Source organism: Hirundo rustica, chromosome 1 (genome assembly GCF_015227805.2).
Source record: "Hirundo rustica isolate bHirRus1 chromosome 1, bHirRus1.pri.v3, whole genome shotgun sequence".
In the NCBI taxonomy this organism is placed as follows: domain Eukaryota; kingdom Metazoa; phylum Chordata; class Aves; order Passeriformes; family Hirundinidae; genus Hirundo; species Hirundo rustica.
Genome location: NC_053450.1, coordinates 111,404,239 through 111,421,831, shown reverse-complemented (window position 1 = coordinate 111,421,831; position 17,593 = coordinate 111,404,239). Strand labels below are relative to the sequence as shown.

The window sequence follows — 17,593 nt, the reverse complement described above, 5'->3', positions numbered from 1 at the left end:
AGTTCATCTGCTATACATCACTGCCAGCCAGAGAGCAAACGACCAGTTGGCAAATTGTATCCCGTTTAAACACTGATGGAGTGAAGGCTCCCTGGTATGTTTTAAGTGCTGTATTAGTGGTCTTTATTTTACAGCATAAAGATTGCATATATAAACAGAAGCTCATCCATAATTTATAGTATATAAAACAGCTAGGGATATAGGGAAAAGGAGGATTTCATTAAATACACATTATGATGCACCTCAGGGGAAGCAGAAATATACTGGTTAAGCTAATTATAAGGTCCACAGTATACTGACAACTGTTTATTTTTTTCTTCATTTTGTTTTCTCCATTTGATTTGTTTTAAAGAGAAAGAAGGTTCCACAAGCTTGAGCTCTGGCACTGCTTTGGAAATCCCTGGAGGTTTTGTAGGTGCTCTGTAACTTTTCATGTTTGTCTCAAACAAAAGTGCTTGAAAAAGACCTTTTTGAGGAGGAATCCTGTTTAGCAGTCATGCAGCCAGTGGGAGAGCATTTCAGATGAGGAAGGCATAGCACTGTAGGTACCAGCTGATATCAGTTCCTGCCTGTCAATGACTGCATCAGAAACATCATATTTATGTCTAATAAATAAATGTGTCATGTCAGAGGGAAGATGGAACTTTTAACTTTTATGCAAGAGCTGGCATCAGAAGGTTGCATGGCGTGTATTGCTGGGGCCTACTTCCAGTGAGGCAGGTGTGCATTCATCCAGAAGGCCATCCACTGGATCCCAATGAGTTATTTGCTGTATTGTTTCCTTTGAAAGAAGCTGACTGCAGCACCATCTTCTTTGCACAGAATGAGAAAGAACAGTGCATTTTGAGATGGAAAAGCACTTGGTGCTCTAAAAATAATGTGCCTTTTTCATTAATATTTATTATTTGAAGATCCATCTTTCTCTAAATACTTTCCAGGTTACAGATAATACTGGCCTCTGCTGACTCCACAGGTGACACTACAACATTGTAATCTCACTGCAAAAACAATCTGGATTTCAGATTAAGAAGGCTCTGTCCACGGTAATCTGGTTGATTTCCCTCCTTGCACTGCTGCAGAAGAATAGGATACAACTAGTTTGTGATGCTGACTCAGCAACTAGTGCCCGATTTTAAGGCTCAGGTTGCTAAATAATCAGTGCAAGGCTGACATGCATAAATATGACAGCATTGTCCTTTTAAAGTTGTTTGTGTAGCTTGAGTTTGTAATTCTTCTTCAGATGTATCTGTAGCATAAGGTTACTGATTTTTGGTTTCCCAGTGCTATCCATGCACTTGACCAACTTCCAAGACAGTTTTGGATGCTAGGTACGTGATCCAGCCCATGCAGGCTTACATTCAGCTGCATTGCCCTTACTGTCAGCAAATCAAGATAGGTTTTAAGGCATGAAAAGGAGTAGGAGAAAGAATGGAGAAGCGTGGTCATTGTATAATGTTATTTTTCAAATAATTAAGCTCATGTTGTTCTTTCAGCTTTATTTTATTTTAAAGATGCTATTGTAATACATTACTGGGTTTTGAAGAATTTTCGGGTCTAACTTAAAACCTGTGATGCTCAGAGCTAGGCTGCCTGACAAACCTTACTTTATTTTTAGATTAAATCAGGATGTATATTGCTAGAGGAAGAAGTAAATAAACACAGAACACTTAAGGCTTTCTCTGGTGTTTGAGTAGGAGGTACAGTGATTCTCTCTGATGGGTGAGTGCTGTGTTGAACACAGCTTTGTAGATGAGGGTCAGAACCAGATATGAAAGCTTGCACAGGGAACTGAGACACCTAGAGATGTCTAAAAAAAAGTATAGTTGTGTTTAGTGAAGAAAATTCAGTTGAAAAAAAAAGGTGTGTTTATGTGTAAGGCTGCAGTTAGACCTGAAACATGTGGGTGCCAACTCATCTCCTCCCTCTACCCTCTTATACACAAGCACTCTTCCAGAGAGGTATGCTAGTAGCAAAACAAAATCCTCCTGTCCTACACCAGAACTGGGGACCTGCCTTTTGCTGTTCTTCTTTCTCTTCTGCAGGTAAAATGGCAATAGTCACCACAGGATACTAATTGAGCTCTCAGTGTCTTCAAACTGGGAAGTATCTTCCCTGTTTGTTCTTAGTTTAATTTGTTTAGGTTTTTCAGGACATGTCATACAACATCAAAGTGTGGGAGGAAGGAAAAAGAATGGGCTCTGGGTAAACCTGTGAAGAGCAGTAATGGCTAAGTGCATTAGGGTACCTTGTAAAGTCACTGCATGGATTATAGTTGCATTGGTATATCTAGCCTCTGTTCCCCAAAATTCAATAGACTTGTTCACATAAATCCATTACATCGATCAAACTGTGATATTTTATGCTTCTAGCACTTTCTTAAATTGTTAACCCCATAAATACAATAAAATTATGTTTATACTCATATTCTTGAATCAATATGAAATATCCATTGCTTGCTTACAAATTGCTTGCAAACAAAGCAGTAGCACTTTTGCATGTGGGGCTAGCTTTTTTTGCCTTCTTTTTACACTTTATTTGATGGTGTAGAGCTACTGGTATGCCCACCAGCAATGGGTTTGTTGAAGAATAACCTCTTTTCTCTCTCCCTTACAGCCCTCATCTCCATCTGGTTGAGGTCAGCTAATCTGAACTGAACCAAAATAAATGTGCACCCAAATGTGGCTCTACATATTCATCCTCATGACAGACCCATTCCTGATTAGCTAATAATTATTTTTGTAGTGTTTTTAAAGGAATGGTGCTTTTAAGGGAATCAGATGTCTTAAGAGGCCAGTAGAAGGATGGAAATAATTCACTGCAGCCAGGGTATGTCTGTCACTAGTGAGCAAAAAGCCAGCTTGGGCAAACCCAAGGAGGACATATGCTTTTGCAGGAGAGGGACCAGTCATCTTTGCTTTCTCCCGGCCTGCTGTTCAAGGATTTGTCCTGATGGCTGGGATATCCACAAGGGGTGGTTAGGAGGGAATTTTCTTTCAATTGAGTGTGAAAATCTATTCATCTGCCTGTTCTTGCCCTTCTTCAGAAAATTGTTAACAGATCCTTTGCCAGATACAAGATTAACTAAGGAACAGATGCTCGAAACCCTTGGTATTTCACTCCCACTGCTAGATGTCTGGACTGCATACATTTGAGCAGAGCAAAAATCACTTCCAGGATAAATAGGCTGTGGTAGAGTGGCACCATTTTCAAGCTCATACTGTCTCCTTCCTGGTGTGGGAGTTTTCTTACCAAAGGATGCATAAGCTGTTAATGCTTAGGGATTGCTACTGTATTTGCTACCAGACCTGCTGATTCTTTCTGTGCATTGATTATATTCACAGAGCACAGCTGAGAAAGGGATTTGCTGCACCACTGGCAGGCATAGCTGCAGAATTTGCAAGGGAGGAGAGGGGATCGATAAGGTTGCATTTAAGTCATCGGAGTTTAATATTTCAGTTCTAGGTTGATTCCCTGAATAAACAAGATAGTCCTCAAAGCCCAACTTGGCAGCTGCTACTCAGTCAGAGCTTGCCCAGCACAGGATTCTGCTGCTGAAATCCAGAGGTACCTGCCCTCAGCATGGGTAATGAAGTCCCTGTGCTGGCAAGGGCCTGCTCTGGTGACCCTGCAGCTGCTTTGTGGCACCTGGGGTCCCCAGTCCCTCCTGAACCTGGGAGAATCTTTGATCTATTCCAAATAATTGCAGAATAAATTACTGTTTCACTAGTTATACCAGACCGAAGCATAATGTAAGGGTGGAAACAGGGTGAAATAGGAGGGAAGTGGTGGAAAAAACCTGCATGATCCAGTTGTAAAGTCCCATCAGATGCTTTTGGGACCTATTCGGAATTACCATTTTGGCTTTTCTTTAAGAGAAAGGGAGATTCTTTTTCATCTTGTGGTGAGAACCCATACTTTTTCATCTTTTATTGCAAAATCTTCATGTTGTCTCTCTAAACAATATGCATACATATAAGGCAGTTGTAAAGAATCTATAGTTTATCAACATTAGACTCAGTGTTCTTCATAGTGGTGTGGTGGTTTCATGTTCGCCAAATTCTGGTTACTAAACTTAGTGTAGTGGTCCTAGTGTTTATTCTCTTTTTGTGGGAGAGAGATAAGGAGGAAAGCAAAGCAGGCCCATGCTTAAAAATAACCAAATAGTTTTATTAATGCACACTAAAAGAATGGAAAAAGAAAGTTGGGGAAAAAGCTAAAGAATGAAAACTCCAAAAAACAGAATGAAACTCCAAAAACACTCTTCCCTCCCCCTACAAACTGTTAACTTTCCTACAAAACAACATAAAGAGACAGAGCCTGTAATTTTCAGTCAGTTTCACCATTTGAAAATAATCTTTCATCAATTCTTTAGGAGAAGAGTCTCTCTTAGAGTCATGGACCGCACTGACAACTTAAAACAGTTCTCTTGTGGGTTTTTTAATTGTCACAAAAAACAGCTGCATGGGGAAACATGCTTTCGTGACCCCTCCCATTAGCAGTTTCCCGAGCTGCTTATGGATCATGAGTCTTATACTTTTGCATATTGGGGTGTAACCTTTTAAAGATGAATAATTCCAAAGGCAAAGGATTCTTCATCTCAAGGCACAGAGATATCTTCTCACTTCTTCACTGGCACAGAGGGCTTCTCATCTCTATTTCCATTCAAGCATCTTATACGATTAATGTCACTTAGTCCATCACAAACACCTTTGCTCAAATCCATACACAAATCTAAACAATCATCTCCCCAAATGTATATCTTTCCCATGATATAAAGGGATAATCTAAATACAGAGTTCATTTCCATGGCTCAATAAGGATGGAATGACAAGACTCCTCAAATCCCCTGTCCCAATAGTCTTTTCACTGACTTCATGCTGTTTCTTCTCTATGTTCCCTTTCTTTTCTCTCTCAGGGAAAGGTTAGGCCTTGGAAGCTTCATGTTGCCAGGAAAGGGTTAAATCTGCTCAAAGTCTTTTTATCTCTAGCTGCAGCTCCTGGTGTTAGATTTTCAACGCAGAGCTGGTGAGGGGGGGAAGAACTCACAAAGAAACATCAGAGATCAGAGGACCCAGGCAGTCCAGAATTAAAACAAAACAAAACAAAACAGGCAGGACCATAAATGCCTTTTTTGCCCACCCTCAGTTTAAATCGGGGCAGGCCTAGGCCCAGCCAGGCCTGTAGCTGGTATCAGGGGCCTGGCCGGCAGAGCCCGCCCGTTCCCCCTTGCCCGCAGAGCCTGCCCGTTCCCCCTTGCCGGCAGGGCCCGCCCGTTCCCCTTGCCGGCAGAGCCTGCCCGTTCCCCCTTGCCAGCAGAGCCCGCCCGTTCCCCCTTGCCCGCAGAGCCCGCCCGTTCCCCCTTGCCCGCAGAGCCCGCCCGTTCCCCTTGCCGGCAGGGCCCGCCCGTTCCCCCTTGCCGGCAGAGCCCGCCCGTTCCCCTTGCCGGCAGAGCCCGCCCGTTCCCCTTGCCGGCAGAGCCTGCCCGTTCCCCCTTGCCGGCGGAGCCCGCCCGTTCCCCTTGCCGGCAGGGCCCGCCCGTTCCCCCTTGCCCGCAGAGCCCGCCCGTTCCCCCTTGCCGGCAGAGCCCGCCCGTTCCCCTTGCCGGCAGAGCCTGCCCGTTCCCCTTGCCGGCAGAGCCTGCCCGTTCCCCCTTGCCCGCAGAGCCTGCCCGTTCCCCCTTGCCGGCAGAGCCCGCCCGTTCCCCTTGCCGGCGGAGCCTGCCCGTTCCCCCTTGCCGGCAGAGCCCGCCCGTTCCCCCTTGCCGGCAGAGCCCGCCCGTTCCCCCTTGCCGGCAGATCCTGCCCATTCCCCCTTGCCCGCAGAGCCTGCCCGTTCCCCCTTGCCCGCAGAGCCTGCCCGTTCCCCTTGCCGGCAGCAGCTGGGCCCGGAGGCACAGCCCGGCCAGCGCCGCTCCTCTGGGCCCCGCTCAGCCCAGCCCTGACTGCCCGGCCAGGGCGGTGTACCATGTTAACTTTTCTCTCTTTCTGGCCAAAGGGAAAAGGGCTGACCTGCAGGAAATCAGGATTTTATATGGGTACTTCCCAAAGTCACATTTGACATTCTCAGTAGTCAAAACAGATGCCAGTATCCCAGCTAACCTTCTGATAGGTCTCCGTCCCTTCTAAAGCAATTCTCAGGTCCTGACCAGGAAATACATTCCACATTTTTCTATAACTAAAAACTAAACTGTGCCAACCTGTGACAAGTGGTTTATAAAGCTGGTCTTGCTTTTGGTCACTTGTTTTGCTTTTATTTATTTGGCGTTCAGAAGAGTGAGCTTGTAAATTGTTACTAATAGAAAATGGAATATTTACACTTATTAAATAATAGAAGATGGGATTACTTTTTATTCACTCCTTCATTCTTTAATCTTCAGAAAACACTTTGTCTTCTTTTTTATTTTTTTTTATACAAGGCCATCAATGGCCTTGATTCCTTTTAGTTCTAGTTCGGTGAAAAATGAAAGCTGAGTTCTCTCCATCCAGACATTATAAACTGTGCAACAGAAATCGCTGAGGAGGGATTTAAAAAAAAAAGGATAATAATGTTTCTGTAATTGAAGCAAACGTGTCACAGGAGGTGCCACTAGGCAGGATTTGGTGGGGAACTCATCTAACTCAAGTGTCTGGAGATGCCTGTCAATACCCCAGCTGTATTTTGTGAGCTGTGCTGCATTGCCCAGCGCTCCAGAATGCAGCACCTGCCTCTGTAGGGCGTGTGCAGAGCACAGCAAATGATCCGTGGGGCTGTAGTGCCATCTGCTGATGCACCAATTTACTGCAGAAACCAGCAGTGCTCGACTGCAAACTTACAGGGCAGCCTTGACATTTATAATGAATAAATACACCTAAAATAGCACTTGGTGGATGGGTTGGGATTTTTGTTTGCTGAGGAAGCAGAACTTCTGGCTAGGAAATTCGCCAAGTATCTTTAGCTCCTTTCTTGACATGTCTTTTCAAATCAAAACCAAAGTTCCTGCATTCCTGCCTTCTTTTGAAAATTGTATCTAGGTCCTTTACTTTTTGATACTTTTGGTTCTTCTTCCCTGAGATCTTGTTGCAGTCCAAGCATGTAGGCAGTTGATAAAGCTTGCAGGACATGGTTCCTTCACTTGGCCAGTAAAAATCCCTTGTTCCAAAGCAAAGCGATGCAAGAGCCTACCAGGGTAGCCAGCCTTACATCTTCCATGCATCCATTCACAGAGGAACCACACGGAACATCAGCTGTCAGGTAGGCTTCTTGAGCCTGTTCCCTTATTTTCAGTGTTTTGCTTCCTGTACAAAGAAGGGAAAGACGTCCCCTGTGGATCTACAGATGGGCTGTTACCTCTTGAGGAAGAGCGGCAGTGATGTAGCACAGTGATGTGTGCTTCTGCTGCCTGCACAGGTCAGTGCAGCAGTGAATTTGACCCACAGGGATGTAGGATGTAGCCCATGCTGCAGCTGAAGGGCTGTGGAGTTAGTGGCGCTGGCTGTATTTAAGTTGATGGAAATGTGCCAACCAATATTGGAGCTTCTGCTGTGTTGCCTCACACCAAAAACCTAACTTTCTAGTTTGCTCTTAATTTGTAAAAACAACAAAAGGAGCTCTTGAGGTCATTTGCTTTTCAGAGAGTCATGATCTAATGACTGCTAATTGATAGGAGATAAACTTGTAGACAAACATTTGCTTTTGTGCTCTGAAAAATACAGTCAATTTAGACTGGTTTGTTCTCATGCCAGGATGTGCTTCTGTCCTGTTCCTACACTAAGCTTAACTATTGACACTCCTTTTTTGTCATTATCAGTGCTGCCTATGATTTGAACTGCTCAGAAATTAATGTTTCTGCTTTCTTTCCACCCCTGCTTGTCTGAGTAAAACACAATTCTACTATCTCTCCCTCCATCCCTATCTAAAACTAACTTTCAGAACAAGAAATTACCTAATCCTCTACTTTTATGTATTCTTCTGAATTGTAGCTTATTAGAACATTGGTACTTCTTGATCATTTAAATCTCTCCAGATACAAGAACTACAGAGAGCTACAAATGTAGTACTGAAGAGTGCAAGTTCAACAGTGTCTTCCGTTTTCAGGGTCTAAATGCAGGGGTGCAGCCAAGCTATTTTATTATGCCATTACTTTTGTCTCCTTGAGCTTTCTGTGACATTGAACTATCCTCAGTGAGAAGAGGTGGTACTTCTAGCAGAGCAATCCAAGACAGATTTTATCAAAAATTCACATGAAGTGTAGAAAAATAATGAGGATGGCCTCAAGCCAAGCTTTGGAGGCACCAAAAGCTTTACCCCTTACTGTATTTCAACTGGATTTCCTGGGAAGATTTCTTAGCAGTAGTTCCTGCCTAATACCAATTTCCTGCTCCACAGAGACCTTGCAGAAACTGTGGAGAGCAGTTTCCCTCTGATCTAACCCAAAAGTTTTAGCACACAATTTTAAAAAAACAATTTTTTTCTATAAAAGCTTGTTTGGTTGAGCTTATTTCAGATCCTAGGTTACCACACACATGGGACTCTGTCCACTTTCTTTTCTGTGCTTCCTTGTTTTTCAGCTCCTTTCATCATGCAGGCTGTTCATCTTCTCTTTTTTAAATCCTTCAAGCTGTTGTGTCCCTCCTAGTCCTTCTGAAAGCTTTATCTGCCCTGTAGCATGGATGTACTTGAACTAGCTTCCAGTTGCTCAGGCACTGCTGGCCACAGCTTTTCTGCCAAAGCCCTGAGGCCAAAGCCACTCAGCCTGAGGGCAGGAGTGCCCAGCTTCTTTAGGAGGTTTTGTAGCCCCTGCCAAGTTCTGCCTTGTCAGGGTTAAGCTGCTGGCAGGTCCTGGGTGAGTTGAGAGCAAAGAGCAGACGCTGCCATCACTGTGATGGCATCACTTTACTGTGATGTTTATGAAACGGTGAGTAGGCACACAAAAAGCTGCCATTTAAACAAACAGGAAAGCTGTCAAACATATTTTAGCTCTCATTATCAGTCCCAGATATCATTTTGCAGACTACTCAAGTTCTTCCTCGTATTATTCTTCTTAAAGATCCAGTTATTTGAGTAATAAGGGAAAATAGATACTCCTGACTGAACTGTAGGCTATTCCTTCTTCTGGGTCTTCAGCATCTCTTATCTCTCATGTCTGCTATATGTATGTTGAAAAAAAATGTGCCCTGAGAGAATATTCATGGACAGCCACAACAACTTGCTGCTTCCAGTACATAACAACTTTAACACAAAGATATCAAAAGATGCAGCAGACACCAGACCTAAAATATTGAAAGCATGACAAGTTTGGTGGTTCTAGCTTTACAATGAAGTGGAGTGCCACAGTACAGTTAAAACTCAGCACAGTTCAGGTGGCAAATTTGTGGCAGAATTGTTTATATTGTCCACATATCCTGCCAGGATGAAATCAAAGGTCATGAGCAAATTTCCTATAGTGAAACAATTTATGTACCTGTATGTATTGCATTAAATTATTTTATTATTTTTTCAGGATTAAGAAGGATTCAGATGATCTTGATCAGTGAAAGATCTAGTTCAAGGTTTGGAACAGACTAAATACACAGTTGAATATGGATGACTTGTAAAAGTGATGTACCTGAAAGATTCCCTATAGTAAAATTACTTCAAGCTTGTTGTGAATAGTTTATATCACTACATTTAAAAGGAAACACTCCAATGCATCTAACTGGGACCTGTGCCTTTGTATGGACAAGATCAACAAAGTTGTGCAGTTGTTGTAGTTATAGAAAATATTTTATTCTAGTGCAATAATTCTGGCTTTTCATGAATTCAGAAGCCAAACTAAACCCTTGTGCTTAATTGTGTTTCCTTTTACTGCTGAGCCAAGGATACAGGAAGATTTGCAGTTAATTAAATCTTCTGGCATGGTACATGGGTCCCATGGAGGAGCATTTCAGATGAGAGGAGGTGCAGCCAGAAAGTGGTATAAGTGTGGCTTTTGAGCCAGCAGGACTCCCAGCAATATTTATACTGTCCTGGAAATCAAAGTGACTTGAAAACAGCTGAAAGTCAAGTTCTCCTTTACCTCACCTGCACTAGTGCAAAGTAGACCTCTGATACAGGCAAAGACTGGCCCTTTTGAGAGTAACAGATTTAGTTAATTATTTGTAATTTGAACATCACTAAAAAATGTGCAAAGATTTGAGGTACCAGCTTGGCCTGTGCAAAGCAGCTGAGCCACTTGAAAACCTGGCATATACAATCTTCTACTGACTCTGATGGGAAGGCAACTTGACTGGAACTCTAAAAGCCTTGTTTCTAGAACTATGTATGTGATTTGATATGCAAGTGTGAGTTCTACTGAAATGAGCAGGACACTGATAGCACTCAAAGCTTTTTAAAATGGGCCAGATTTAAATGGGTCTTCTGTAACTGACTGAATTCTCTATACCTAGGTCAAAACTAAAATGTCTGATCTGTTTATGTGGAACCAAAGGCAATTCCGTTCCCCTCAGTAGCAGTCAGGCTGATTAACAATCACAACAGTATTTTATCTTATTATGCCTTGAAATTTGACCCTCCTAGAACTAAATGGATGTGCAATTGTAGGAAAAGTTGATTTCATTAGTAAGATGGCATAAAACTGCTCAGCATATTGGGTGTTATGTATGTAAATCTTAGCAAACAGAATTTTGCATTAAAATCAGTTGAGTTGCATATCTGTTTCTGGGGAACAGGCTGTTTGTTTGCTTTTTTAAAAAATTTTTAACTTCTGCAAATTGTTACACCAGATGGCCTGTTGAGCCAACAATAGATCATCATGTTTCACCACAATGGGTTCCCTTTCTGGCTAACTCGAGTCAAAGCAGTTCAATATCAGTCCTCACCAAGCACATTCCCAACAACTTCACCTTAATTATTTCTCTCCATCTGGTCCATGGTAGTGTAAACAATTTCCTGCCTCTTTGCATAGCATCAGAAATGCACATAAATAAGCAATCTAATGCTGAATTCTTTTGAATTCATTAAATCCCATTTGTGATGTTAGCAGATCCTACACTTCCATGGGTAACTGAAGACTAATTATGGTAAAGAGTTGGATAATTAACTACTTCTCTTTTTAAATTGCACTCTTTGGTTTTTAATCCCACAGAGGTCTCAGTCTGCATTCTCCCTGGCTAGTGAAGATATGGCCAGTAAAGGACAAGACCCCGCATCATCTGTGACTGAGGCTCCTCGAAGGCAGCAAAAGGGACAGTCCAGGAAGCAGAAGGAACACAAGCTCTCTGCTTTACCCAGCTGGAAGAGTGTAGACAGGCTAAATGAAACAAGTAAATATTTCTAGTACGAATAAGATTCTTTTTTTGGTTCTCACTCACATGTGGAATAAATACAACTTAAAGCAAGGACTTGGTCGAGGGCATTTCTGCTGACCTCTGTGCTTTCAGAGGTCACATCTAAAATGTATATTTGATGTTGCACAGTTTCATTGGGCTATGTCATTGCTTATCTAAACTTCCTTTTAAGAAAAAATTATTCAAAATTTGGATCTTTGTGAAATTGATTTTGGACTGTTACAAAATTTAGACAACTAGTTTGGATACATTTCAGGGCTTCTAAGATACAAGAGCTTAAGGGCCCTTCTTTGTCACTGGTATTCTGTCCTCCAGTTGAAGGCATTTCCAGCCCATTGTATCCCTTCCATGGCACAGAATAACTGTTCACGAGGTTTCATGGTGAGCCAGTCATTAAAATAATTCACATTTAGAAGTCTTTCTTACAACTTTATTTTCAACCCTGATGAATTAACAAATGCAGTGTTCTGTGCAGCTCTACTCGCTGGTGCTTCCAGACTAGTTTGAGGAAGCTCTGTGAGTAGGAACTTTGCAGACCAGCAGCTTCCCTGGATCTGACCTCAGTCATCATGAATTAGGTATGGATGTAAATATGGATGATAGATGGTGAGCAGCTTTCCAAGTCAGCTCCATTCCTGAATCAGCACCCTGGGATAGAATGCAAATCCCTGCTTACTTCTAGATGACAAAGACAGGTTGTAACTGAAGAAGATATCAGTGTATATAAGTATCTGAAGGGAGGGTGTCAGAGGATGGAGCTAGGCTCTGCTCAGTGGTGCCAAGCAATAGGACAAGAGACAGTAGGCAGAAACTGATGCACAGAAAGTTCCACCTGGATATGAGAAAGACATTCTTCACTACACAGGTGACCAAGCACTGGAACAGGTTGCCCAGAAATGCTGTGGAATCCCCTTCACTGAAGATATTCAAGAACCTGGATGCAATCCTGTGCCATGTGCAGGTTGGTTGGACCAGCTAACCCACTGTGGTCCCTTCCAACCTAACCCTTTCTGTGCTTCTGCATTTGTGGCTCCTGCTCTTGGAGTGGTCCTGTTTCCACTGCCTCTCTTGTTCTGGCTGAAACATTTGTGAGGCCACAAGAGTGTAGCACCAGGCAACTCCCTCACCATAGAGTTGGTTAGTTTTTACCCCTACAGCTGCACAAGGGGAAGAGCTGAACTCATCAGAGCAGCATTCCTCGGCTCCAGGTGTTGTCATCCCATGGCAGAATCTGCTTGTTCTTGTTTCTTCTCTTGTAGCAGCTGTAGAACCCATTTGATCCCTGTAGCACATTGGTTCATGAAGCAGAAAACTTCTCTTTTATGGGATGAGTTCAGTGGTATTGTAACTCCCACAGCTACCTCAGTAGGCACTGCAAGCAGAAGCAGTTAAAATGTGTGTTTGGGTTTGGTGGGGACCAGGAACGGGGCTGCCCATCTGTTCAATTTGTTTATCTAATGCCAGTTGATAACTGGGGAGACTGAAATTTAGACAATTCCAATACTTCTCCTCCCCCGTGAAAGAAATTAATATTAAAGTAGTACTAAAATCTGACTTAACCAAGTATGCATTATCTGTGAATATCTAAGTCAACCCACTGTCAGAAGTGTTTTCCTCCTGGGCATTTTAGTGGAAGGCTTATTTTCAGTAAAGCAGTTAATTTGGTGCTTAAATTTAAGAACCCACTTGAATCCCATTGCATTCAACTGTTGAGCAATTAAGTATTTAACAATTGCTTAACCACAGCAGAACGACAAATTGACCCAGTTTCTTTTCGGCTGCTCTACACAGAGGATTTGTTCTGCTTCTTTCATCTAAAGACCACATTTGTGATGAAATTGTGGTGCTTATTGAGCTAATAGTAAATAGCTGATTGTTCTAATATCTGTAAATGTGATAGGTGGTCTCACCTATGCAGTAATAAGCAGTTTTGTATTATGATACAGAAAACAAGCGAAATCTCAACCAAGAGTCTGGTGTGGTAACATCAGAGAGCTTTTTAGGCATGTAGCCAAAAAGTAGTTCACAATTCATTTTGGTTACAGTTCGTATTGGTTTAAATGGTGATTCAAGAGCCAAATTATGATACTGTCCTTTTTCTCACCCTTTACCAATAGTCTTACAATGAAGCCTTAAATCTGTTTGGGTTTTTTGTTGTTTTTTTTTTCCTTTTCACATGGACAAATTATAGCTTATGCCAAAAAAATTGTGTGAAAAAATATTCTTTCAAGTAAGTGACTTTGTTTTGAAAAATCAGGAAGGGAGCGCTTGACATTATAGAATAAAACCAGGATAAAACTGAGTCAGCTTTTTGAATATAGAGTTCTCAGTGGCTTTCTACCTAATTTAACCTCTGAGATGTAATCAACTACTATCCTGTCCTTTCTTCAGTTAACTGAGGTTGGTTGACTGATTCTTATGTGGTGTTGTTAAACAGAATAAGGGGATATGGTTTGGTGGAGAAAAAAAGTTTGTGGCTCCCATTACATTTGTGTAATGTGGTGCAGCTGAATTCAATTCCTGTTGGAGATTTATATCCTGCAGAGCTGTTGGCTTTTTTGAAGGAGCAATGTTTTAAGTAAAGTTCTTTTTCTTAGGAGAACCCTGTACTTAGATTAGTTAGCATAGTTGGGAAAAGTAAACAAACAGAAGTTTCTTACGCTTGAGAACTTATTTGGGTTTTTTCCTCCAAAATCAGGGGTTACAGTAAAGAATTATTTGTTCTTCTTACACACCTGACTTCACTAATAGCATTGGTTGGTCACTGCTACAAGAGAACTAGTATTATTTTCATTTCCTTTTAAGCAGGAGTAAGAATTGTATTTTCTCAGGTTCTCTGAATTGACTTAAAACTTAGGAAGAGAAAATAAGCCAAAAGGATTCAAATTACTAAGAAATGCAAAAGTTGTCATAAAACTCTCATAGCTCCTAAGTTTCATTACCATTTAATTTTTGTTGGGTTTTTTTTTTTTTTTTTTTTTTTTTTTTTGTTTTTTTTTTTTTTTTTGTGGGGGTGTTTTGGTGGTGGTAGTTCACCCCAGTTTTTTTTTTTTTTTCTTTTTTTTTTTTTTTTTTTTTTTCTTCAACTAACCACAGCGTACTGCACACTAATGTTCTTTAGGAACAGTTCCAGGGAAAAAGTAATCTTTTCATCCTAGTATTTGTAACCATCTAATGCAAAATTCCTAATTATATTCTACAACAGACCCAGATATTACTGTGTCCATTTAAAACAGTGATGTTTTACTTGCATTTTGAGAAAACTAATGGTTTGTATTAAGTATGTCTATCAGTTTCTGAAAATAAAAATTTGAATCCCTGGGAAGAATCCTTAAGTCTGAAAAGTTAATAAAGTAGGCTGGATTACTGTGTAAATCCATGGCCTTATATATTTTTCAAGTGCTGCAGAAAGCAGAGTCATCACACATCCATATTTCCCATGAGGGGAATTTTAAATTTTGATTGAAAATTAAATCTAAATTTAGAAGAAATTCAATTCTCAGAGTTATGAGAGTTAAAGAGCACTTTCTGACCATATTTATGAATTTTTTTTGTTTTCATGTTGGAGTTGTAAAGTATACTCTGAAAACATGGAAGGGTACAAGAGCAGCAGTGCTTGTGTCAGACAGAAAACTCATTTGGTATTTAGTCTGGGGTACAACAACAGCAGCCATAAGCAAGAGTCTAGGAGAGACTAGGACTAAGCAAGTATTTTTCATACTGCCTCCAAGTAGGCTCTGAACCTCTCTATCTTTCAGTTTAATCTCAGCTAGAAGTGTTTTTCTATATTTAGTAAATTTTAGTGGATTTCTCCTCTATATTCATAGCAATCTCTGTTTTATCACAGATAATTTCAAGCATCCAGAGCAACCTTAGGCAAGAAGCTCCAATAGGTCTGGTATCCATTGCACCCCACTTCTTTCTTTTGTTTGTTTAGAACCTTAATTTCTCTACCTTCGCTTCATGCCCTCTAGTAGTTAGGTTGGAAGAGATTCCCCCATCTCTTTTAGCATATATTCTCTCAGTCTTCTGTCCTCCAGATGGCAGAGCTCTGTCTTGCTTAATGATTCCTTGAATGGACACTATTTCAGAACCTGGTACAACCTTTGTTGCTCTTCGCTGATTCTTTTTCAATCTTTCCTCTTCAGTGTGGGGGATCAGAATTGCACATAGAACCAAAGACATTTGCAAAACTCAGGATTTATACATGCGTGTGTGCTTATGTTCCATCAGTCTTTCCTAATCATTCTTTTAGGAAAAAGCTTTGGTCCAAGTACTCTCCCATTTTAGTCATCGCCATGACTTACAGCGGTGGCTTCTGAGTAGTAGGGCAGCTTGGCTCTCAACATGGGAGAGTTCATGTGGCAGCAGCACTTGCATTTGTTTGTTAGTTTTGTTGAAACTTTAAATCTGTGGCAAGTAAAAGCAGCCATTCACAGTCGTTCTTGTTTTCCTTTTCATAGGTCCACCTTCCATTTTCCAAAGCACCGATGGAAACTGGGTGGCTTTGCAGAATGTCACTCTGCCTCATCCTCGAATGCTTGCTAAACCAAAGAGTCAGGTGTTCAAAGCCTTGGAGAATGAGTCCAGCATTGTGTCTGCCTATGACGAGATGGGCTCGGACAGCGAGGATGACTATGACTGGAATGTGGCCTTGAACAAGCTGCGGCGGAGACCTCGACAGTTGCCAGATGACTTCCATTACTCCAGTTCCCAGTACGGAACTGAGTGGGTTTATGCCAACAATCAGTACCAGGCAGTAACCTCCCCCTCCTCTGGGTTATACACCAACACTGAGACACTGTTGTCCGATTCGGAAACATCTTCAGTAAACTCTTCCCAGGAAGCTAAAGGACCTAGCAAACCTCTCTGGTTGCAAAGCAGGACTCAAAATGATATGCCCAGAATGGAAAAGAAGCACTTCCATGGAGAACTAGATGTAAATTTCAATCCACAGGCAACTAGCTTGGAGTATTCAGACAGCAGTGAGACTGAAGAAGTCCATTATGATTTAGAAAAGAGATCAAGAAGGTGGAAGAAGAACAAAGCTGTCTCTGAAGACTTATGTGAAGAGAAGAATCAGGCAAAAGCCAACAAGATGAATTTAAGTCAGGTAATTGTGTTTGAGCTTACCAAGTGGATTCTCAAGAAGAGCTGGACAAAACTAATTAAGCTATGCTGGCAATACCATATGAATCATAAGTGGGAAGTGGAGTGTTCTTGCAAGCTTTATCTTCCTTATGTCTCCTAAATAATAATAAGAAAAGTAGGGTGTTAGACTTTACCTTTTTCTCAAATAGGTCACTTTCATCCAATCAAAAACATTGTTAATGTTGTAAAATACAGTGCTCTTAAGAAAAATAACCTCAGGATTTGTCAACAGCTAAGAAATGTTAATTAATCACTTGCTTTGTTCCACTGAGGTTTTTTTTAACTTCTGTTTTCTTGATATAAGAAATAACTCATGCCTGGCAATCTGCTCCTCAGTGTCTACAAATATTCTGGTAAGGGGTAAAGCTAATGAGCAGCAGAAATTCAAAAAGGGCTTTTTGTGAAATCCAGTCCAAGCGATGTCTGCTTTTAATTGATCACCTTAGGATGAGTTCTGATGGGTTAGGGTGAGTATTTGCAAACTACTTCCATTTAAATAATTTGTCAATTCATTAAGAAAACAAACAAAACCCAAACAAACAAGCAAAAACCCCAGACTATAATATCTCAAACTTGGAAAAACTGTTCATACAGCTTGAAACAGCAAACATTTCTTTTAAATGACAGCTGTTGGATAACCAGAAAGCCAAGAGTCTCCCCTATTTGGAGTTTGTCTCCAGACCAGGGACTGATATTAAGGGATCCATTTGTCCCCCAGAATTTTGTTAGTAGTGCAAGCACACAACCTCAGGAGAATACTGACCCCTTGTCCACTTCCATTTCCCACCTCCTACCCCTCCTAAATCCTAAAGCTGCATCTTTGCTGCAGCAGAGTAATAATAAGGCTGAAGCAAGGAGCTGAGGGCTGTCTTCTCCCTGTGCCTCTGACTACAAGCAGCATGATTCAGTCTTAAAGCTATCTGACCAAATTTAGGATGCCTGGAACGGTTTTTCTTTCCTTATGCTACTAACCTGTATTTCCTATAGAAAAACATTGTTGCAGCTGATTGTAAGTCAATATTAGGATTCTAGGATTTCAGCAGGGCTTTAATGCTGGATTTCATTAATTCTGGGCCCATTCCATCTGCTTTTAGGACAGAGTGTGGATGTATGGGATGTTCTGTACTGATTCATTTATA

General features: G+C 41.4%; 1 protein-coding gene across 8 annotated transcripts in view; it reads left to right on the top strand.

Annotated features, from left to right (window-relative positions):
* The window catches only part of MYRIP (myosin VIIA and Rab interacting protein), a 211,513-nt gene that overhangs the window by 163,349 nt on the left and 30,571 nt on the right, over window positions 1-17,593 (top strand). For 5 of the 8 annotated variants that reach the window (XM_040077651.2, XM_058422464.1, XM_058422470.1 and 2 more), the window contains exons 9-11: window positions 11,102-11,279; window positions 12,169-12,264; window positions 15,767-16,416. In XM_040077651.2, coding sequence (XP_039933585.1) covers window positions 11,102-11,279; window positions 12,169-12,264; window positions 15,767-16,416 — 924 coding nt within the window. The remainder of the gene's footprint in view (window positions 1-11,101; window positions 11,280-12,168; window positions 12,265-15,766; window positions 16,417-17,593) is intronic. The other 3 variants (XM_040077677.2, XM_058422475.1, XM_058422467.1) reach the window with 1 other exon arrangement.